Source organism: Aquila chrysaetos, chromosome 2, assembly GCF_900496995.4.
Source record: "Aquila chrysaetos chrysaetos chromosome 2, bAquChr1.4, whole genome shotgun sequence".
In the NCBI taxonomy this organism is placed as follows: Eukaryota; Metazoa; Chordata; class Aves; order Accipitriformes; family Accipitridae; genus Aquila; species Aquila chrysaetos.
The window spans coordinates 64,508,426-64,528,103 of record NC_044005.1 but is presented as its reverse complement, the minus strand read 5'-3'; the positions used below and the strand labels follow the sequence as shown (position 1 = coordinate 64,528,103).

The following is a 19,678-nucleotide window of genomic DNA, read 5'->3' as shown; positions in this document are numbered from 1 at the left end:
CCTCCTCCTAAAATGCAGCAACAACCCCCCCCCACACACACAAAATCATCCGCAACGTGTGCCCTCCACCCCTGAAGTGGGTTAATTTTAAGCCAACATACTCTGGTTGGATGCAAAATTTACCTACTAGTATCTCCTCTGTGCCTACTAAAAGGACTAAAATTTGTTGCGCATTCCTTCTGTACCTACACCTGACAGCAATAATGGACAATTTATGTACCTCGTAAAATTACTCTGGAAAGATGATCTGTTGTGGATAGTAGAAATGCTGATAAGTGGTCTGTGCTGTCTTAGAAGCATGCTCTTTTTGTCTTTCAGATTTTTTTTGTGTCTATTCTATTTCCACTTGCAACAAAAAATACATTGGTGAACTCTACAATGTGCTGTTTGATATAAAGAGCTAAGTTCATATTTAAATCTTGAAGCACTGAAGCACCCATATATATTTTATCTATAGGGTGGCTTGAAGCCTAACTGCAAGCCAATGTAGGACAAAAATTTTGGTAATTCTTCATCACTAAAATGTTTACAAGGAACTGATAGTAAAATATATCAATTTTATTAAGAACATTGGTAGAAATGTTTTTCAGATTGTATAACATAATCTCTCTAGGGACAGAATATTTATCTTCCAAGATGACAGAAATTAAAAAAGTAAAATAAGTTTTGTGACAACAGAGGTAAAAAGGGCAAACATGGACTTTTATGCTTTCATCTTGGTGGGGGGCATCTTTGCTTGGAGTGAGGCAAGTAAAATGGAAATAAAGTTTATCAGCACTCAGTTCATACAAACCTGTGCCTTATTGTTAGTATGACAAACCATAAAATAAAAGGCAGAATTAATATTTAGATTGTGGTAGTGACAGAGATCCCAAGAACACTAAGTCCCATCAGACCATTTGTTATAGAAAATGTGTGTGTGTGTGTTTATATATTTGTTATATAATTAAGGTATACAAATCTGTGCCTTATAAATAATAAGGGCACACAATTAGCATCTAAGAACTATTTAAAGCTTGCATGTGTTAAAATTGTTATCTCTGATTTTGTGTACGTTGTGAAACATGATACTAAATGTTACTACAGTCATCTAGAGTATTTGTAACGAAAACTAATTATATCAACATAGAATTCGATATGCACTTGTGGGGCATCAGTTCTACTGTACTATCATTTGTTAAATTATACACTTGACTCGCTTGTTCTTTTGAGGCCTTCATCACCATTGCTAGGTTTCTGTCTACTAATGTTCTCTCACAATAACAATGAAAGAATTGTTCCCAAGCAAATAATTGTTGTACAAAATCAAAGAAAACAATTACTGATATGTTTTCCTTTTCTTGGATTTGAACAGGCTTATACAATATGGTTTCAACTTTTTTATGCATAGTGGCCAGTCAAACATATAATAATTGTTATGGATTTTCTTTATAGTATAATCAGATTTTGTACGTGGTAGTCTAAATAAAATTGTTCTTCTGAGCAATGTCTTCATCTGTGTAGGTAGATGATATGAATTAAAGCCTATTTGTAGTTGTATTAGTATTTGTTTAAATGGATAGTTTTTCAAAACCGTGGGTTTTCCTTTGCTATATTAATTTTGAAAATAAGGGTTTGACAAAAAGAATATGTATCATAAGCAATGAAGGAAAAGTTATATAAAAAACTGAGCATAGTTTGTCACACTGACATCTACAAATTAAGCTGAGAGATATATAGAAACACCCAAAGGTAGATCTTTATTTATAATCTATTTTCTGGTATGTTTTATTTGCTGGAACTGATGCTGAGGCTAAACTTCCTGTGGTGTTGGTTTTTTTTGTTGTTTTGTTTTGTTTTGTTTTTTTTTTTTTGTAGCCCACCAAGGGAGCAAAGGATAGGTTCCTCATTTGGGCCAAAGAATCCTGTTCTGAATAACCCTTTAGAAAGCCTTTTTCTTCATTGTTCATGGAGGAACACTGGGAGTTTAAACTCCTGATATGAATGTTAGTCTCTGAGAATATCACCTAATCATTTGGCCCTATACAGTATGCTTACTACAAGGTTAAAAATATTTGCTGAAGATCAGATACATCTGGATATTAAATCAGCCCCTATTTTGTCTCTACAACTGAAAAGAAAAATTGCTATATAGCTGAAGCAAGGTTTTCAGAATCAGCTCTTAAAATATATGTATTTTCAAAATACAGAAAATGTAGAAATAAGTCCTGAAAATTCATGGCTCAATGAAGTCTGCTTTTGCTAGTGTGGTAAAATGTCTGGTTTTTGAGTGATCATTCTAATAAAACATAAATTACATGACTCTTGACTGAAAATCACTTTCCAACCACAATTAAAAGTGAAGATTCTATGTCATAGAATCACAGAAGTGATAACAATTTGGCCTAGGAATTCAAGTACTTGACTGATGCTTTTAGTTTGGCACTTACTGGGATTTGTTTTTCATTATTCAAATCGACCAAAAAAAATCCACACAACCTTCTTAAAGTAGAAAAAACCCAAACCAAATCCTACATGTCCCCACTATGTACATCTCCATAATGAATCATACAAAGCCATGGACAAATTAATTTGTGTCCTTCTGTCTTGCATCTGATTCTTCAGCATGTTTATCATTTTCAGAATAAAGCTTTATAACTAATTGCCTAACTAATTAAAACTCTCTTATGCCACATGTTACCCATGCAAGCAGCAAAGCAGAAGCAGCAGCCTGAGGTTTTCATGTGGATTTGCTTTTTACTTACTCCCTGGATTCTCTGTTGAAATGGTGTCATCTTGTCCTCTTCTAAAAAGATAAGATAAAGTTGATAACTGAGAGCTAAGTTGCCTGAGTCTTTATTACTGAAGTAATCATTGTAATAACAGTAAATACTTCAGCAAAATATTTTCCTTGTGTATTGAATTTTCTCCATTAAGGGGGAAACGATTGGAGGTCATGGAAAAAATACGGGAATTTAAAGAGTCAATATATGTGCACATTTTAAAATGACACTTGAAGTGTTGAAAAGTGACTAGTTATTTTATATATCTCAATTTTCAAAGACTGACCTGATTCTAGAATGAAAGTACTATACATTTTGAGAACAAGGTCATAGAAAGAGCCAAGTGGTATCCCAAGTTCTTTTGGAAAATATCAGTTGTTGTTACCATCTTACAAATACTTTGAGGTTTCTCTGACAGAAAATATTGTACTTTATGGAAAACAGAACAAAATATCAACCATAACTGGAATTTTTGAGAGGATCAAAGATGTATGTGTTCTTCTCAATGAAAATTTTTGTTGAGATTTTCTTGTGCTCTGTGTATCAATCTCCTGGTTCTACTTATCGTTCTCTTTTTTTCTACTTTTCAAGTAGAAAAGCTTATTAATCACCTTCTTAAAGTAGTGAAAACAATTACTGATATGAAACAGAAAAAGTATATTGATCAAATGTTTAATATCTATAAAATTACTAGTAAGAAAGATATTTAGATATTCTACTTCCCATTTCATCTGGAAAATTAGGTAGTTTCATAGGAAAATCATAATTTGCACACACTTATAAAAACGAACTAGTTTAAAGTCCCTTGAAAAATTAGATTGTAAATGACCTATTTAATATTGAAATACAGTTTGGAGTTAAAAGAATAAATATCACCAAATAACATTAAGAAAAAGAAGTTCAGTTTAAATAGCTGTAGCTATAGGTTTATAAGGCAGTTGTGCTTATTATAAAAGGGTACAATAGTACTTCTGTCAAAACGAGTACATTTTTTACTTAAGCTACAAAAATTGTTGAGAAGCCTCTTGAACTACTTATGTGATTAAAAAGTTTAAATATTTGACAATAATGCAATAATTCCATTCAATGAATATAAGAATAACTTCAGCAATCCTAGACATACCTCGCAGATGAGGTACAGTCACAAAAAACAATTTTGCCTGGTTTTTGGATGATACTGAAGAACGTTTAAAAAAAAGTCCCTTTCTTACACGCCACGAAGGCAATTGTTTTGTTCGCTAAGATCAAACATTCATTAATTGCTTCTCTAATTGCTTTATGGGGATTTGTTGGCTGATAGATTTATCTTTCATTGTTTGGAAAATCTGACAGTCACTAAATATTCTAAGAGAATAATTTAGCAAAGTAAATGCTGTTCAAATAGTGGTGCAAGTGGTGAATCTGATTAATTAGTTATTTAAATAACTCCTATCTAGTCTTACACTGTGACAAAAACATACAGTGGAGATGTAATGGAATTAATATTAAAAAAAAACTCAGATGGTTTTGGATGTGAATCATATCATGCTAGATTTTTTCCTTTGCCTGTGATCTAATTTTACATCCTTTGAAGGGAGTGATTAATGGTTTAGGGATTCCTTCTTTTAGGACAATTGAGTTGAGTTTGAACTTTCTGATGTATCTGAATAAAGTCATAATTTTCCTACTTAACTTGATATATCAAAATCTTTTCCAAGGAAACCTTAAGGACATAAAGGGGAGAATTTAGGATGATTCAAGTTTATTTAGGGCATAAAATAATTTTGGATGCAGAGATGCCCGATTTGGCCAATTCTAAACCAATCCAGATGAGTTTTGCTGTGGCGTTTGAGCTATTTAAGGCTGAAAACAATATAGCAGTGTAACTGTGGCATTCTGCTGAAAAATCTGCATTGTTTCCAGATGCGAGCTAGCATCTGTATATGTACAGTATAATGCTGGAATAAGTATCAGTTTATATATTCACTCAGGAATTATCTATTTTACTGTTATGTTGACCTTTAAGTGCTGCTAAATGATGGAGCAGATTAGGTAATTTCATTTCTGGCATATAGCTATATTCTGTAAGGGCTCAAGAGCTCAAGGTGAGTTTACTTTTGGTGCTGAAGGCTGGTTGGGGTTTAAGTTCCTCTGTTGTCAGTAGAATATGAAAATTATAGGAATGGTCATCACACCAAATGTACTGAAATGAGAAGAGAGTTTTTGTCATAATGACATTTCTATTTAGTAGTTTGTACTAAATATTTTATTTAGCAGCTTGGTAATAGGCTGCGTGTTTGTGCTCCTCTTTTCTGAGGAGCCAAATTCTCAGAAATCCCAGACAGCAGCCAAATTGTAGACATATAGCCACTTGATTTGTTTAAGGGGAAGCAAAGGGGGAGGGTTTTCGCTCCTTTTTATTTTCTTAAGTAGTTTCATTCTTGAATGACATAATTTTAAACAATTGAGATATTTCACACTGGATAAAGCATCCATCTGAATTCCAGTTCTTCTTTAAAGACTGTTTATATATTCAGTACTAAGCAGCCATTGGATAGACTACAGAATCTGGAGTGGAAAGTAGGAGCTTTCTAGGAGCTATCTTTGCACGGATCAGTGCTTCGGAACATGCTTTTTTATGCAGATGATTGTTATTTACTTTGTCTAGACAAGCTATGATACAGACTACTCATCTAATATGAATTTCAATTTTGAATGAATCTCTGAATCTCTGAACTCAGAGGGTAAGCTTATTCATGTTGCCAATTTTTATTTTGCATTTCTTAGTTAAGGGGTTAAAGACACAAAGTTCTAGATGGCTTCAATAAGTAGATATGTGTTGGTCAATATTTATCAGCTAAGTTCAGTCTGTTGTACTTTAGGTATCACTTGAACTTTAAGTTTCAGAAGCGCAGTGAAATCTTATATTTTAAGTTTAGGATTTTTTACAAATATTTTATCCTAATTCCCCTTGTATGCCTCTTTCTCTCTAGGAAGCCTATTCATTATGAAAAATTGCTTGGTTCCTCTGTTTAGTTGGAGCTATAAAAGGCAACAACGTTTGTTTGTCTCCATTTCACATGTTCATTTGTTATTCTGGCATCTGTGCAGTTTTGTTTTGCCCATCTACCAGTACTGCATATGCTCCTGAATCGAAGTGCACACTAAGGTCATGGATTTTGCATTTTCTTAGGGCTGGTGACTATGGAACGCTTTAAAATGGAATCCCCGAGGAACTGGTCTGTACCTCTAATTTAAATTTCTTGAGGACACACAGAGAAATACATTTATTCTGTCCTATTTTTTCCTGATTTACTTTTTAATTAATTTTTCTGTGTAGTTAAGCATGCTTATTTGCACTGTTAAGCTGTATTGACCCAAGCTGGACTTGCGGCCCCTTTGTAAAATTCTTCAGAATTTTACATTCTGAAAGATATTTCCTGCATTAAAGATGTCAGAATATGAATCAAAAGAGTAATACAGTTTTACTGATGTCAGATGAAACAGGGTTTTTTGTTGTTTTTTTTTTTTTTTTGCCAATGGGACCAATAAATGTACTTCATGTTATTCCATGTCCACATGCCAGTTGCAGACAAACTATAGTGACTCCACTTCCACACTTCATTTGGCTGCAGACTCACAATTCACAAAAAGCCAAGAAAAGGGTAACAATGTTTTTACAATTACTACATGCAAGGAAATAATAAAAAAGGTATGATAAGAGCAAACTGATTTATAAGCAAAGGTTATTTGACCACCCTTTAAAAATATTTACTCTTTCCTACAACTTTTTAAATAATGTCTATACAAACACTAACAGAAGGTGGCTCTCAGGGACTTACTCTATCTGGCAAATTTTGTAGCATTATTGGATAAAATTTCTACTTGAAATGAGGCGTGAAGTCTATCTGACACATACTAGTTGCAGTAGCAGTCACACAAGGGAACATTGTTTTTTTAGGTTTGAAGAGACAACGTACAGTGTGATTCTGAGAACAGCTTCCACCTACCCTTTCAGTATAGCTTTAGTAAACTAAGGGCAAGATTCTGTCAAGCATGTCTATTTTTATTAAATATCTAATCTTAGCTGAATGATGTGGTCTTACAGCTCAACATCTGCTGCTATTTACTCAATGACTGTGAAGGTCTGGATGGTGATCTTGGGAAATACATTAGCACTAAGCAGAGCCCCTGCTCACTTTAAAATCGATGCTTAATCATTGCTTTCTGAACAGCCAATGAGCGCTGTACTTGTCTTCTAACTTTCAACAGCACCTCAGTTTCTTCACATCTGTTGTGGTTTTTCTGTGGTTTTCTTCTGCACTGAGTATTTTGGGATTCTTGGGGAAATGGGGGATTTTGGTCAGATTTTTCCTTTCCTAAGTTTTCACCCTGTGAATTCAGAGCTCTGTGTTGTATCTAGTAATGGATTCAGGGATAGATCTATAAAAGGACTTAAGTATAAAAGTATTGAAACATCACAGTACTGAACATTATAGTGCTTAATTTTCAGATACCTCCTGATAACAAGAATTCACAGTTCTGAAATAGATACATAAGCTGCAATGCCCAGGGAGAGTTTTATAACAAGTGTATGGTGTAGAAGATGTAGTATATGTGGACAGGCAACCATTATTTATATCACAGAAAGAGGCAGAAGAACAGCAGTGATGGTAACTAAAATACTTGACTATTTCCTGCACCTAAGTACCAGGGACCTCATTTTAATAAAGCCTGTCCCTCAGTAATAAAGAGACTCTGCTGACATTAGGGAAATGGAAGTTTCAGTCTTCACTGATGGAAGAGACTGAAGTCTATGTCTCTTACACAACATTAAGCTAGTGGTTAAAAATTCAAGTACTGATCCACCTCCTTTGGCAAATGGTTTAAGCTGTTCTTTGAGAATGGCTGCTTGTGTCCTTTATGTAATGTTTTGCACAAAACCTTACAGTCCAGAGGTGTGAGGCAGGCTGGCAAGCTCAAGAAGTACTCAGGGGTTTAAAAAAAAGGTTTATCCTCGAAAAGCAAGTGCCTGAAGATTTAGCAGACATTAGAATTTCTGGTAATCTCCACTTTAGGCTTGGGCAAGTGAGGCATAATGTGATCCAGATTCTTCCTCCTTTTGAAGGAATGTCTGGTGGAAGATGGACAACTTCTCACTGGAGAAAGTGGAGACAGTTTCTCAGCTGTTCTAAATGAGTTAATTCATAGCAGCTAGTATAGCAACTGAGTGGCAGAAAATGTGTTAAGGAAGGTAGTGGTTTACCTGCAGCTATACTAGGACAGTTGTGCTGTAGGGTAAGGGTTCACCACCACCCCACCTCCCCATTTTATTTTTTGGCAATCTTTCGCTTGTTTTTATAAATGCTGTATTTTGACCATAAGTCAATTTTAAAGAAGATACTCTTCTGACTGAGACCGTATTTCAGCTGCTGAATAGGGACACTTTTTCCACCTTCAGATAGAAAAACGCGTGAGCCATCCAACAGCACTGTGAAAAGACTGCAAAGACAAGTCACTTCAGTTTTGCCGAGAGGTAAACCGGCAAGGTCATAACATGTAGAGTTTGTGCTTATTCATTCTCTCAGGAGGCAATAACACTAAAACAAAACACTCTAAAATAACAAATTTCCAACACTAGAAACTGGTTTTGTTTGCTTTAAGTAAGAGACTTGGCTGAATAAGGAAAATGCTACTGGACGTTTTAAGAAAGTCGTTTCTGTCAGTTTCGCAAAATGGCTCAATTCCTTTAAAAAAAAAAAACCCAACCAACCAAAAAACAAACACCCAAACATTTCATTAACTTTGGTGTTATTAGGTGAGGTTTTCAGAACTGCATCAGTCACAGAATGTATATAGTGCAGTGAAAAATAGTTCTGCTGCTTATTGGAATTTATAGCCTGAACTATGTTTGCCAGCTTAGCTAACCAATGTGCATTACTTCAAATTAATATTAAGAATGTTATCTAATGACATCTATTCTGTTTTCTGTAACAGCTGATGGTTTCTGCCCTCTTACCTAAACTGTCAAAAGAGGCTCAGTGACCTAGCTTGAATATCTGATGTTTTTGAACTGCATTAGGGATTTTGAAGGAAATTGTCCATACTTCCTAGTAAAAAGTGCAACTAACGTGACTGATGCTGCAGTAACTGGTGAGAGTCACTATACCAGGTGATTGCCTGTGTCATTTTTTAGGGCAATATCTGTTAGAGAGAATTCACTTGTATATGTAAATGTTGCTTTCTATCTAAACAACTCCATCATATTCACTGTTGTGCTATAGGAGGCAAATCCTATGCAATTCCTACACTAAGTAGACTGGACAAGACATAAGCCTGTCCAGGTTATAATTCCTATTGCTATTAAATGTAAAAGACGGATTTTATGGAAAAGGCTCATGACCTGAAAAATGCTTGCAGGGCTTATTTTGCATATAAATAGGCTGCATTTATGCAAAGACTAAACAAGTGTTTTTCTTAGAATAATTTTCTCTAAACATTTAAAATGTATTGATTCTTCCACTTTTGTACTCATTAGTTTGATCAAATTTACTGCTGAAAAAATAGCACCTACAAAATCCTACAATTTACCATACAGGAAGTGTTAAAGTAGTAGCTCTATTGATTCTCTTTTCTTTCCTCCCCCTCCCAAGTCTCTGATTTCCTATTTTATGTCATCTTGTCTGAACTAACAGATTTATAAACCAGCTCCTTGAACAGTAAAACCATTTGCCATTTGGTGGAATTGGCTGACATTTCATTTTTGCTGTGCAGATTGCAGATAATGTTGACATTATTTTGCTGAGCTCTGTATTACATCATTAACATATTGCTCATGACTGAATCTGAAATGCTTTCACTCTTGTAGTGTAATAACCTGCATTTTCTCTGTTAAAGAAATGATGTAGATTTTGCTGAGAGAAAATAGTTAATGCTGCAGCATGGTGAAATAAAAATTGCATTGAAGTAACAAAATACAACACTAAAGTCTATGTTAAAAGTGAAGGAAGAAAATTCCATAGATGATGTGTTTACTCTTGATATCTATGAATCTTGAGTAGAAATGAGCAACATTCATTAAATAGTCTTAAACCCAGACTATATCAGCATTGTACCAATGCAGGACTTCTCAAATTAGAGGCATAGTGCTTCCTGCTTGTGTTGCATGAAGATGAAAATTCATGTCAAGTTGTAGGCATAATCCTGTTCTTGCTCATATGTGATTATTTTTGCTGAAAAAGAAACCAGCTAGTAGGATCACAAAGTAGCTTTGGGTGACCAGGAACACTGAAACCCTAGGCAGTTTTTTATCAAGCTGGCAGGCAATTATCAAGGAGTTTATTTATATAATGTTTTAAGATCTACATCTATAGATAAACTTGTAAATCAAGCATTTTCTTTGAAAGTTTTACTTCAAATCCTGCTGAGACAGAAGGGGGACTAGGGAACTGATTTTAAACTGTCACCCTGATACAATCTGTTCAGGATTGATCATTAACATTACCAACGATCTCAGACAATTCCCTTATTCTTATGTAGTTATCTCTCTACCTTCTTGGTTATGGTTCTTCATAGCTTTGATTAGGTATGTTTTGCCAGACAGTGGGTTTTTTGTTTCTTTAACACATTATGGATCATATGCTGCTATCCTTCTCCATGTTAAATTGTATCTTCAGCTGTGTTGGGACTAATCATCAACAATTAAGATTACAATTAACCATTAAGAGGTTACTTACTGTGATTAAAGGTGACAGTATGTCATCTTGGTTGATTAATAGCTTTTCAATCACATGTTCCACACACATAAATTCTTCCACTGACCAACTGGGTGTGCAGTTTACAAATACAAGATGCAAGCAACATCTGCATTTGAGATTCTTTCCCAGGCAGACTAATTATTCAGTTTATTATTGTCAAATAGATGAACTTTGCTTTAAATTTATAAACGTGGAAAATGGATTCTTTGTAGAAACTAATCTTTGTTCTGTGTTGAACCCAGATCTAGAAAAAGCAATGAAAAAAACCTTAAACTCTTTGCATTGGGGGACAAGGAATGGGAGTTGTGGCCAGTCCATAGCAGTTTCTCTCTGCTGTTCCTTCCTCCTCACACTTCTCCCTTGCTCCAGTGTGGGTCCTTCCCATGGGATAGTCCTTCACAAACTGCTCCTGTGCGGGTCCTCCACAGGCTGCAGTTATTTCAGGGAATACCCACCAGCTTTGGTATGTGGTCCTCTGTGCGTTGCAGTGTGGGTACGTGCTCCACCATGGTCTTCTGTGGGCTGCAGGGCAATCTCTGCTCTGGCACCTGGAGCACATCCCTCCCCTCCTTCTGCTCTCACCTTGGTGTTCACAGGGTTGTTTCTCTCAGGTCTGGGGTTTTTTTTTTTTTTTCCCCCCTCCTCACAGAGGCCACCCCTGCAGCCCCACTGCTACCAGAATCTAGGTGCAGACACTCAATACAATTGTAGTGTAAATATACTGATAAAATATTGATTCTCTCTCATCACTTCATGTAGAGTAAAATCTTCACACATCTCGATGATCTCATTGGCGGTTACTTATTTCCTACTATATATGTAGATGAATTGCTTGTTGCCAGGGAGACAAAAGGGTTTTTTCACTGTTTACACAGTATATGCTGTACAGAATAAGAAACAAACATTACCTTAATTGACATGTTTTGCCATTAAGACTAGTGCTACCTAAACAAAAATACGTTTATTTCAGCACTGCAATGCAAAATATGAAGTAATTACACTTTAATTTTTAATAAATTGGTACTTCTTTTCATGGGGTTTGGCATTTCTTTTGTTCATTAATCTTAACTAAAAAAAAAAAGATAGAGAAGTATTTGAGCAATATTTCCCCTTCACCCAGCAGGGTAGTTTCTCACTTCTGAAAATACCTTAGGATTTTTTTGAGTAGTAATTGTGTACAGGGAAAACTATTGCTGAGTATGAACCAAAGCACTAGATCTGAGCTCCCTGAGTTTGGGGATTTTTTTTAGCTTTCTAGCCAAGAAACAGTAGTTTTTCCTAACTGTTTTCTGGTTTTAAGAAGCTTCAGCATCTGTAAAACATACTGGCATGTCTATGCTGATTTAATGTCTTTGGAGTTTACAAGTTGGGGGCATGGTACTATGTTTGACACCTGCAGATGCATAACTATATATGCTAACAGGCAAAGGTTGGTTGACATTTTCTTAATGAATACATCTTCCACAGTCTTTAAAGTGACTTACTTCACTGGCAGACTTGTGTTTTGGGGCTGCTGCAGGCAAACATAAGAATATGGTTTGAGGAAAAGTGGCTTATACTTGGCCAGACTAGCAGCAGAGATTTACAGCTGCCCTATCAGAACCATAACATTCTTGTATTGTCTTGAAACCTCCTCTTTTCACAGATGATCAAGCAAACAAAAACTGTGGGATTACTTAATCAGCTGTGAGAAACTGGCTTTGTGAAAAGTACACTATAATCCAATCCAGAGGCTTTGGCATGCTGTTGGGTCTCCTTGCTGCTTCATCACAGCACTGCATTGATGCAATCATGGGGGCAGCGGCTAATGGCACTGCTTTCCCACTTCAGTTTTCCACTTTGCCATAGATTTTCTGTGTGATCCTGAACATTGTCTTAAGTTGGTAAGTTAACTAGGGCAGCTGAAATTGGTTCCTGCTGCTTTGCACTACAAAATCTAATAGAAAGCACATAGATTACATCCTTAAATCTGCAATGAATAAGATGAATTTGGGTATCCTGTTCATCTTTTTGCTATGTTTTCTGCATAGTCAGGTTGTTGTTTTGTGTTTTAACTCGTCTGAATGTCAGCTTTAGCTAAGCCACCAAACATGTAGGTGGTTAAGCCTAGGGTTTTCCATATGTAGGGATGATTACAACCAGGCACATAAAATGATTACACATTTTATATGTGACTTTTCATACTTGTTAAAAAAAAAAAGTTGTATTTTTTCTTCCTGACTTTACTAAATTGAAAATAACTTCTGATGTTTTGTCTTTGGAGTAAAGGATGTCTAGTGGACTTGTGTGGATTCAGCTTTAGTAAAAATACTAAGTGTAGAAAAATCTGTTCTATACAACACTTTGACCTGGGGTTTGAGGGGGTGGAGAGAACTCTTTTGCACCCAAGCTGACTTAGAATCAGTACTGCAGTATCAATCACCTTGTTGTGTGGGAAGGTTGTAACAGAAAACAGACTCACAGCACTTCTGAATTCTAATTTACTTAACTCATTCTGTACTATGTGATTGAGACTCCAGTCACTCTGGGGTACAAGGTAAATCAAAAACCAGCACTCTTTCTTTAACAAATTCACTGTTTTAAGAAGTACTGTTGATATGGTACACCATCTTTAAGAGGAGAAGAAAATGCTGTGGCAATCCCTGCTAATATTTTTTTTCTGTTCATATTGGCACTATCTTTTTTATTTATCAGCTCTGTGTATTTATGATACATAAGATGTTTTCCATACATTGGCTACATGTTCTTTGTCTTCTTTTCTTAAACTCTAAATCACTTTTACCAACGCTCACAGTTGCACTCCTTAGTGTCTGGGAACTAAGCACTTGTGGTTTTTGTTTATACCCTTGGGAGTCTCTCCCATTATCTGGTGCTTATACCTCCAGGACCTCTGCAACAACCCACTCATGCTCAAGCTCTTTTCTTTTCTCAGAGCTCATCAGGAGCTTCATTTTATACTGAAAACTGGAATCACAAGGGTTTGGTCATGGGACATCTGTGGAGACCTCTATTGTGAAATAATGCATAACGGCTGGCAACTTCCCCAAGCTAGTGCTGACTCAATATTTTGTTCACGCTGGGCTTGCTCACACAGCTCACCAGGCGTGATTTACAAGCCATGGCTGGGTTGTTGCCATGATCATAGGCTTGACTCTCATTAGTGTAGTGGCAGACAGGAGCAAACAAAGTTAGTGTTTTCAGATTCATGAATGCACATCTCCATTGCTCTTCTGGATAGATGTTTGGGTTATGCAGGACAAAGGTGAGGAAAAGGAAAGAGGAAAGGGAAAGGAGACCTGACACTAAGATAGGTTTAAGCACCTAGTTCATAGGCCAGTATCAAGGATTATGTAACTTTTCCTTATCCGATGGACAATAATCAGAAGTATTAAGTGCTACAGTTAATATTCACAAAAGGTGTCATGTTAAGCAACAACCATGAAAGAACTATGAAAATCAGCTTTCGCAGAGGTGTTTTTTGAATTTGGCCACCTCTAACAGATGGGCTTGAGGGGCTTAGATCAGATCAGATTCAACAGTCTGAAACTCTCCTAAGATTCAGTACAAAGCCATTTTATTAGAAAGTGAGGCAAGTTTGCATGAGCTCTTCTGGGAACAGGCACCAGTAGTTAGATTCCCTTCATTGTTCTCAGCTGAATGAGCTATGAATAGGTTGAGAAATCTGTGCTTTCTCCTATTCCTCCTTGGCCATGTTTATTCCATTCTTTTATATAAGCTGTGTCCCAGTGAGGACGACACTGCTCATGGGTATTCCTACCCTAGATCATCTTCCAGGATATAGTGTTCTCACACAAGGCAAGAAATATGGACCTGAACCCTCTTGCACCAAACAGGACTTGGAACCTGCATCCCAGGCAATTAGATCTTCAGTGGTCAGACAACCTCCCCCCCAAAACTATTTATTGTTGTAGAAAATGGCTGTTTTGTACAGAGCCCAGTGTTGTTGATGGAAATTTTGACTTTCTGCTAAATCAGGATCTAGCATTATTCACCTTTGCGACTCTGCCAGAGGACTAGTCAAATTCTTGCTGACAGTGACAATTCAAGTTATGTTTTGAAGGAGAATTTAAACAGATCAGAAAATGTGTGAAGAATTTTAATCTTGGTATCATGCCTAAATCTAGATAGGGGCACATCTTATTTGTCTCTATTTGTGTTGGTTGTAGCTGTTATGCATTTATATAAGCAATACCATTTCTGGGATAGCTGGGCTTTCTTCTGTCTCATGCAAAACACTTTCCTTTTCCAGGGCAGGAAAAAAAAAAGTATTAAACTCTTCATACAGATCACTGTGAGCCAGCTATTAAAGTCTGCAAAGCAACTCATGAATTCATAATAAAGACTTCAGTCATTTTATGCAGGAAATCCTAAAGACGTGAAAAATACTTGAGCAATAAAATGAAATTTAAGGGACGTTTAACTGATCTTGACTATGTGTAACCTTTGGCATAATTATCATTTCACTGGGGTTTTTCAGCTGTATAAATAAATAATACTAGAGTATTCCCTAAAGTTTAAATCTATATTCAACAACTGTAGTTTAAATGCTAATAGATACAAGTATTTTCTGTTACTCTGTACATGGATCTTAATATTATTACAAGAACTTAAGTGTTTGAAGATATTCTATGGGTCAGAAAAAACTAGACAGTATTCTATGGGTTTTCAGATTTTTTTTTTATTTGTCTAAAGATCAAGACGACTGACACAGCACTTTTTTTTTTTTTTTTTTTTTTTTTTAATTCAATGCTTCAGGCTATAGAAGAAAAATGTTTCATTTAAGTTCAAGTGACTTCCTGAGCAGTGTAAGCCGTGTGTATTCAATAGTTACTGCACAGTATCTTTAAAGCTGGAAATCCATTTTCACTCTTACATTAATGAGATGCAAAATGAAAACATCATTCTTGTAGGTAAACTATCTGTTAGGTGAAGTTTATGTTTGTTTATATATTTCTATAACAATTCAACTGTTAGTAGGTTCTAGACAGGTAAGTCCATAAGATCCTGGGCTACGATTTAAGGGATGATAACACTTATAGGAATTCTATAGAGGCTTTTCAAGATATGCCTAAGAACTAGTGTTGGTGATTCAGCAAGACACTTAACCATCTGCTTAACTCAAAGTGTGTGAGTCATTGTTGAGTAAACTTTATTTAGTATCTCAGTATCAGTACTATACCAGTATGATTTCAAGAAATGATTCAATTATTCTAGTAACATTTTGCTAAATTTAGAACAAATTATTTGGATGTTAACATTTAGAATAAGATTCTTTTTTTTAATCTTAATGTAAAACTTATGTTTGACCCAATGCTAAACCAATGCTCCAACACCATGTATAGATACCTTGCACCCTGCATGTACAGAGTAGTGTGTGTTCTGGGTTTCGTATGTTGAAATGTCTCTTTTATATATCACTTTTTTTTTTCTATGTTTAGTGTTCTCTTAGGAATGGAGGTCATCTTATTTATCTAGGATACTGTTTTTATTAAAATGAACATGTTTGCAACAATGCAAAATGAGAGATGGTGATTGCCAGCTGTATCTCTCTCAGATGCTGTTGTTAATTTTAAGCCACATTCGACCACCTACACCTTCCCTTTGTGCGGATGCCCACCCTCTCCTACCCAAAGGTCAATGAAACAAATTTGTAGCAGACATTGTGATTCTATCTCAGTACATACTGAGGAGATTGTATACTGTTCTAGGCTGTTTAGGGGCTGCTCTGGGCTGTTTAGGGGCTATGATCCTCTGAAAGAGGAAGAGGAAAAACCACAAGCAGATTTTTTTTTTCCCTCTGTTCATCCCGAAAGGTGGGCATAATGCAAATACAATTAAAAATAAAGCTTTCAGGACCATTTTTTCTTGCAATTAGTTTTGTGTATTTTCTTCAGGGCCGTATTGTTTATTAACAATTAAATACTGCGTAAGTTCCACTATATATTAGGGCTTGCAAAAAGTAGTGACTGCTTCTAGTTATAGATGCAGAGCAAGTGCCTGAAAGTCAGTCTCCAAGTCTTACATAAAGAATAAGGCTACAAGTCTTATAATTTTATGTCTTCCTTTCTCAATACACACTGCTGAGTCTGAGGCCACTGGATAAATTGCATAGGAAAATGACCTATATAAATACTTCCAGATCAATAAAAAGCAAGCCTACATGCATGGCTGACATAGCAAGAGGATTGTTTCTGCAGAGGTTTTTATAAGCAGCCATTTCTTTTCTTGAACCATGGTTTCTGCTTGGGTGTATAAATACTCCCCCCCTCCCTAGGTGACAGGGAAATATGACAAAAACTGTTCAAAAGTACAGTGCCTTGAGTCTGCAGTGCTGGGATTGTAAAAGCAATTTAAGTAGAGGAAAATACTAAAGATGGAAATGTTTAATTAGTAATAAAACAGTACTTTATTGTTGATGACCACGACTGCACAAAGGTGCAGTGAGATGCTTTGTAACATTTATTTTCTCTTTCTCCTTTGAAAGAGGAATCTGTAGGTTTTCAGAGATAAAATGGGTTTGTGTTATTCCTGGAAAAGGAATCATCTGCTGTCACTATTTTAAAAAAAAAATAAAATTAAAAAAAAAATCTGGTAACAGGAGTTGGGATTAGCAGTCAGTAAGGAAAATTAACTAATAGAGAGATCACAGGGTGCAGGCCCTAAAACTATACAGCCAGGTAATTGGCGTCTGTGGCATCTGGGATTCTCTCAGCTTAGAGTGGGAGGTAACTGGTGAACAACCATTTTAGCAATCTGGTTGTTCTTCAGAACACAAATATGTGGAATTTTTATGCATTAGGTTCAGCTAGCAAATCTTCTATTATTGTTGTTAACATCTATTATTAAATTTTCCAGTACTTGTTTTCTTAGAACGTATGAGGGGCTCGAAGCCAGATATGGCCTTTTGATGCCCTGAGACTGGTAGGTATTGGAATGGTGGGTTTAGCAGCAGCGGCAGAAAAATATTTCTATTCATTACAGGAAAAATGAAAAGGTGAAAGGGGTTAAAATGGCAAGAGCACTGATGGTACTGTAAATGCACCTTTAAGGTGGTGTTTGGAACATGTACAGGCAGGGTAAGAAATAGACAACGCTCCATGGGTACCTGCGTATTTATCTTTATGCCTTTGTAGAAGTTTAATGCGTGACCCTATTTTTTTCTGTTTCATGCATTTCTCAGACTGATTGAACTGTCTTTATAGTTCTATAGTTAAAAGACAGAGTTTTGATAGTTTTAATACCTAGTTGAAGTATATTAGTTCTGAAAAGCTTCAGAAAACAATGATCAAAGACACTCAATGGCTTCTATGTTAGAAATAATTCAGTAGGACACTTCTCTTAACCTACAAAAAAGAGACAGCTGAATGGGCTTATAACAGAGGACTGTAAAATAATGAGTAGTGTGGAGAAGGTGAATGTAAAGGTGAATATAGAATGACTGTTCACCCTTTCTTCCAGTACAAGAACCATGAAACTTCAAATGACTCTAACAGGCAGCAGGTTCAGTAGAAATTCCTGCCACAAAACATTGTAGGTACTAGAAGTTCATGTGTATTTCGAACAGTGACTCATCTAATGGGTCTTTATTCCATGGATTTGCCCAAAGAAAAACCTCTTGTTCAGCGAACTGAACCTCTGGTTCATGTCAAGGACTTACTAAATCCTGTAAGAAAGATAAATTTATCACTACATTCATCCCCTTGCATACTTTCTTCCTGGATGATCATGACTGGCCATTTGTGGGGACAGTATATTTGACCAGACAGCTCTTTAATCTGACACAGGATAGCTTTTTATATGATTGTTATCTGAAACCCTAGCTGAGTGATGCTTTTGTCACTATTGTCTGTCAGCTTATGTACTCTAGCAGTTAAAGAGGCTTGTAGGAAGTTACAGTGTCCTCAGATTTTTTTTTTTTCTTTCTTCTTTCCTAGAACCTGTAACATACAACTGAATGACACTGATCCTTTGTATTAGGATCATCCCAGCTGTAACAAAAGCATTAGTGGAGAGACTTGCTGTACTATTATTTTGCTTAAAGAATGGTGAGCTTGCCTTTAACGATTAAAATATTATTTAACTGCATTATTCATTTAAACATTGAGAGCCAAGTAAGAACCATTCATGTTTATTTTTCAGTTATTTTTATATTTATTTATAAGAAGCATTTTGATTCAGGAACACCTTCTAACTCTTCAGAGCTATGGACTACAGGAGGTGGCAACATGACATTCTGTCCCACATGTGAAGACAGAAGGCACTGGGAGACTCTGCAGCATCACAAGTCCTTTCAGCCCTTTGGGAGAGGACAGTGCTTAGCAAGTATAAAACATTAAAAAGGAAAACAATCTGCAAGTTGGGAGGTCATGAGAGCTGTGGATCTCGGCAGGAAAACTTTTCTGATCTAAGAGCTCCTGCCTACCACTGTACAGGGCCCAACAAGACTACGGTGAAAGAGACTGTGTACAGACCAGACTTAGCTCTTGCACTGATGGTTACTTTTCCCAGGGAAGACTTGTCATTTAGCTGAGAAAGAAAACAGCATCCTTAGGAAGGGAAGCTTCCTGGGGCAGAAGCTGTTTGGTATCACTGATCGGAAAGAGAAAATAATGGAAATTCAATGCTTCTCTGCAGCCGTTAGAAAGTTATTGTTTCCATTAGCTACTATACTGAGAAGAAAGCTCTTGCATCAACTTTTTCAATTAGGTTTAAATCAAATAGGACTATCTGCTTTCCTTCATTTTTCTTAACCTTGTTGAACTGTAGTAGGAGTTGTGATTAGGTTGAGGCCGTGTATTTTCCTGTAGTACTTGAAAACTACTATATTTAATGACCATGTAGACTTCAACAACAACAAAAATATCCTGTCCAGGGAGACATTCCCCGCTGTAGTTCACAACTTACGTTTGTATTGAGCTGGCTCAGTAGCACTCCAGTTTTCCCAAATGTATAAAAAGAAAAAAAAGAACCCATTAATTAAGTAATTAGTTCCCTTGTTCTTTGATACTGGGGCTCTAACACTGACAATATTTGTATAGCAATGTGTTTAGACCCAGCTTCTAACTTCTGCAGCTGAAACATCCTCAGGGTGGTGAAACACTGGCACAGGTTGCCCAGAGAGGTGGCAGATGCCCCCTCCATGGAAACGTTCAAGGTCAG

At 36.2% G+C, this 19,678-nt stretch overlaps 1 protein-coding gene across 7 annotated transcripts in view; it reads left to right on the top strand.

Moving 5' to 3' along the window:
* The window catches only part of GRIK2 (glutamate ionotropic receptor kainate type subunit 2), a 480,740-nt gene that overhangs the window by 143,044 nt on the left and 318,018 nt on the right, over window positions 1-19,678 (top strand). The window contains exon 1 of one of the 7 annotated variants that reach the window (XM_030042634.2): window positions 18,466-18,564. The exons of the other annotated variants lie outside the window; for them this stretch is intronic. Coding sequence (XP_029898494.1) covers window positions 18,474-18,564 — 91 coding nt within the window. The 5' untranslated portion in view covers window positions 18,466-18,473. Of the gene's footprint in view, window positions 1-18,465; window positions 18,565-19,678 lie in introns of those variants that run through there. 7 annotated transcript variants of the gene reach the window in all.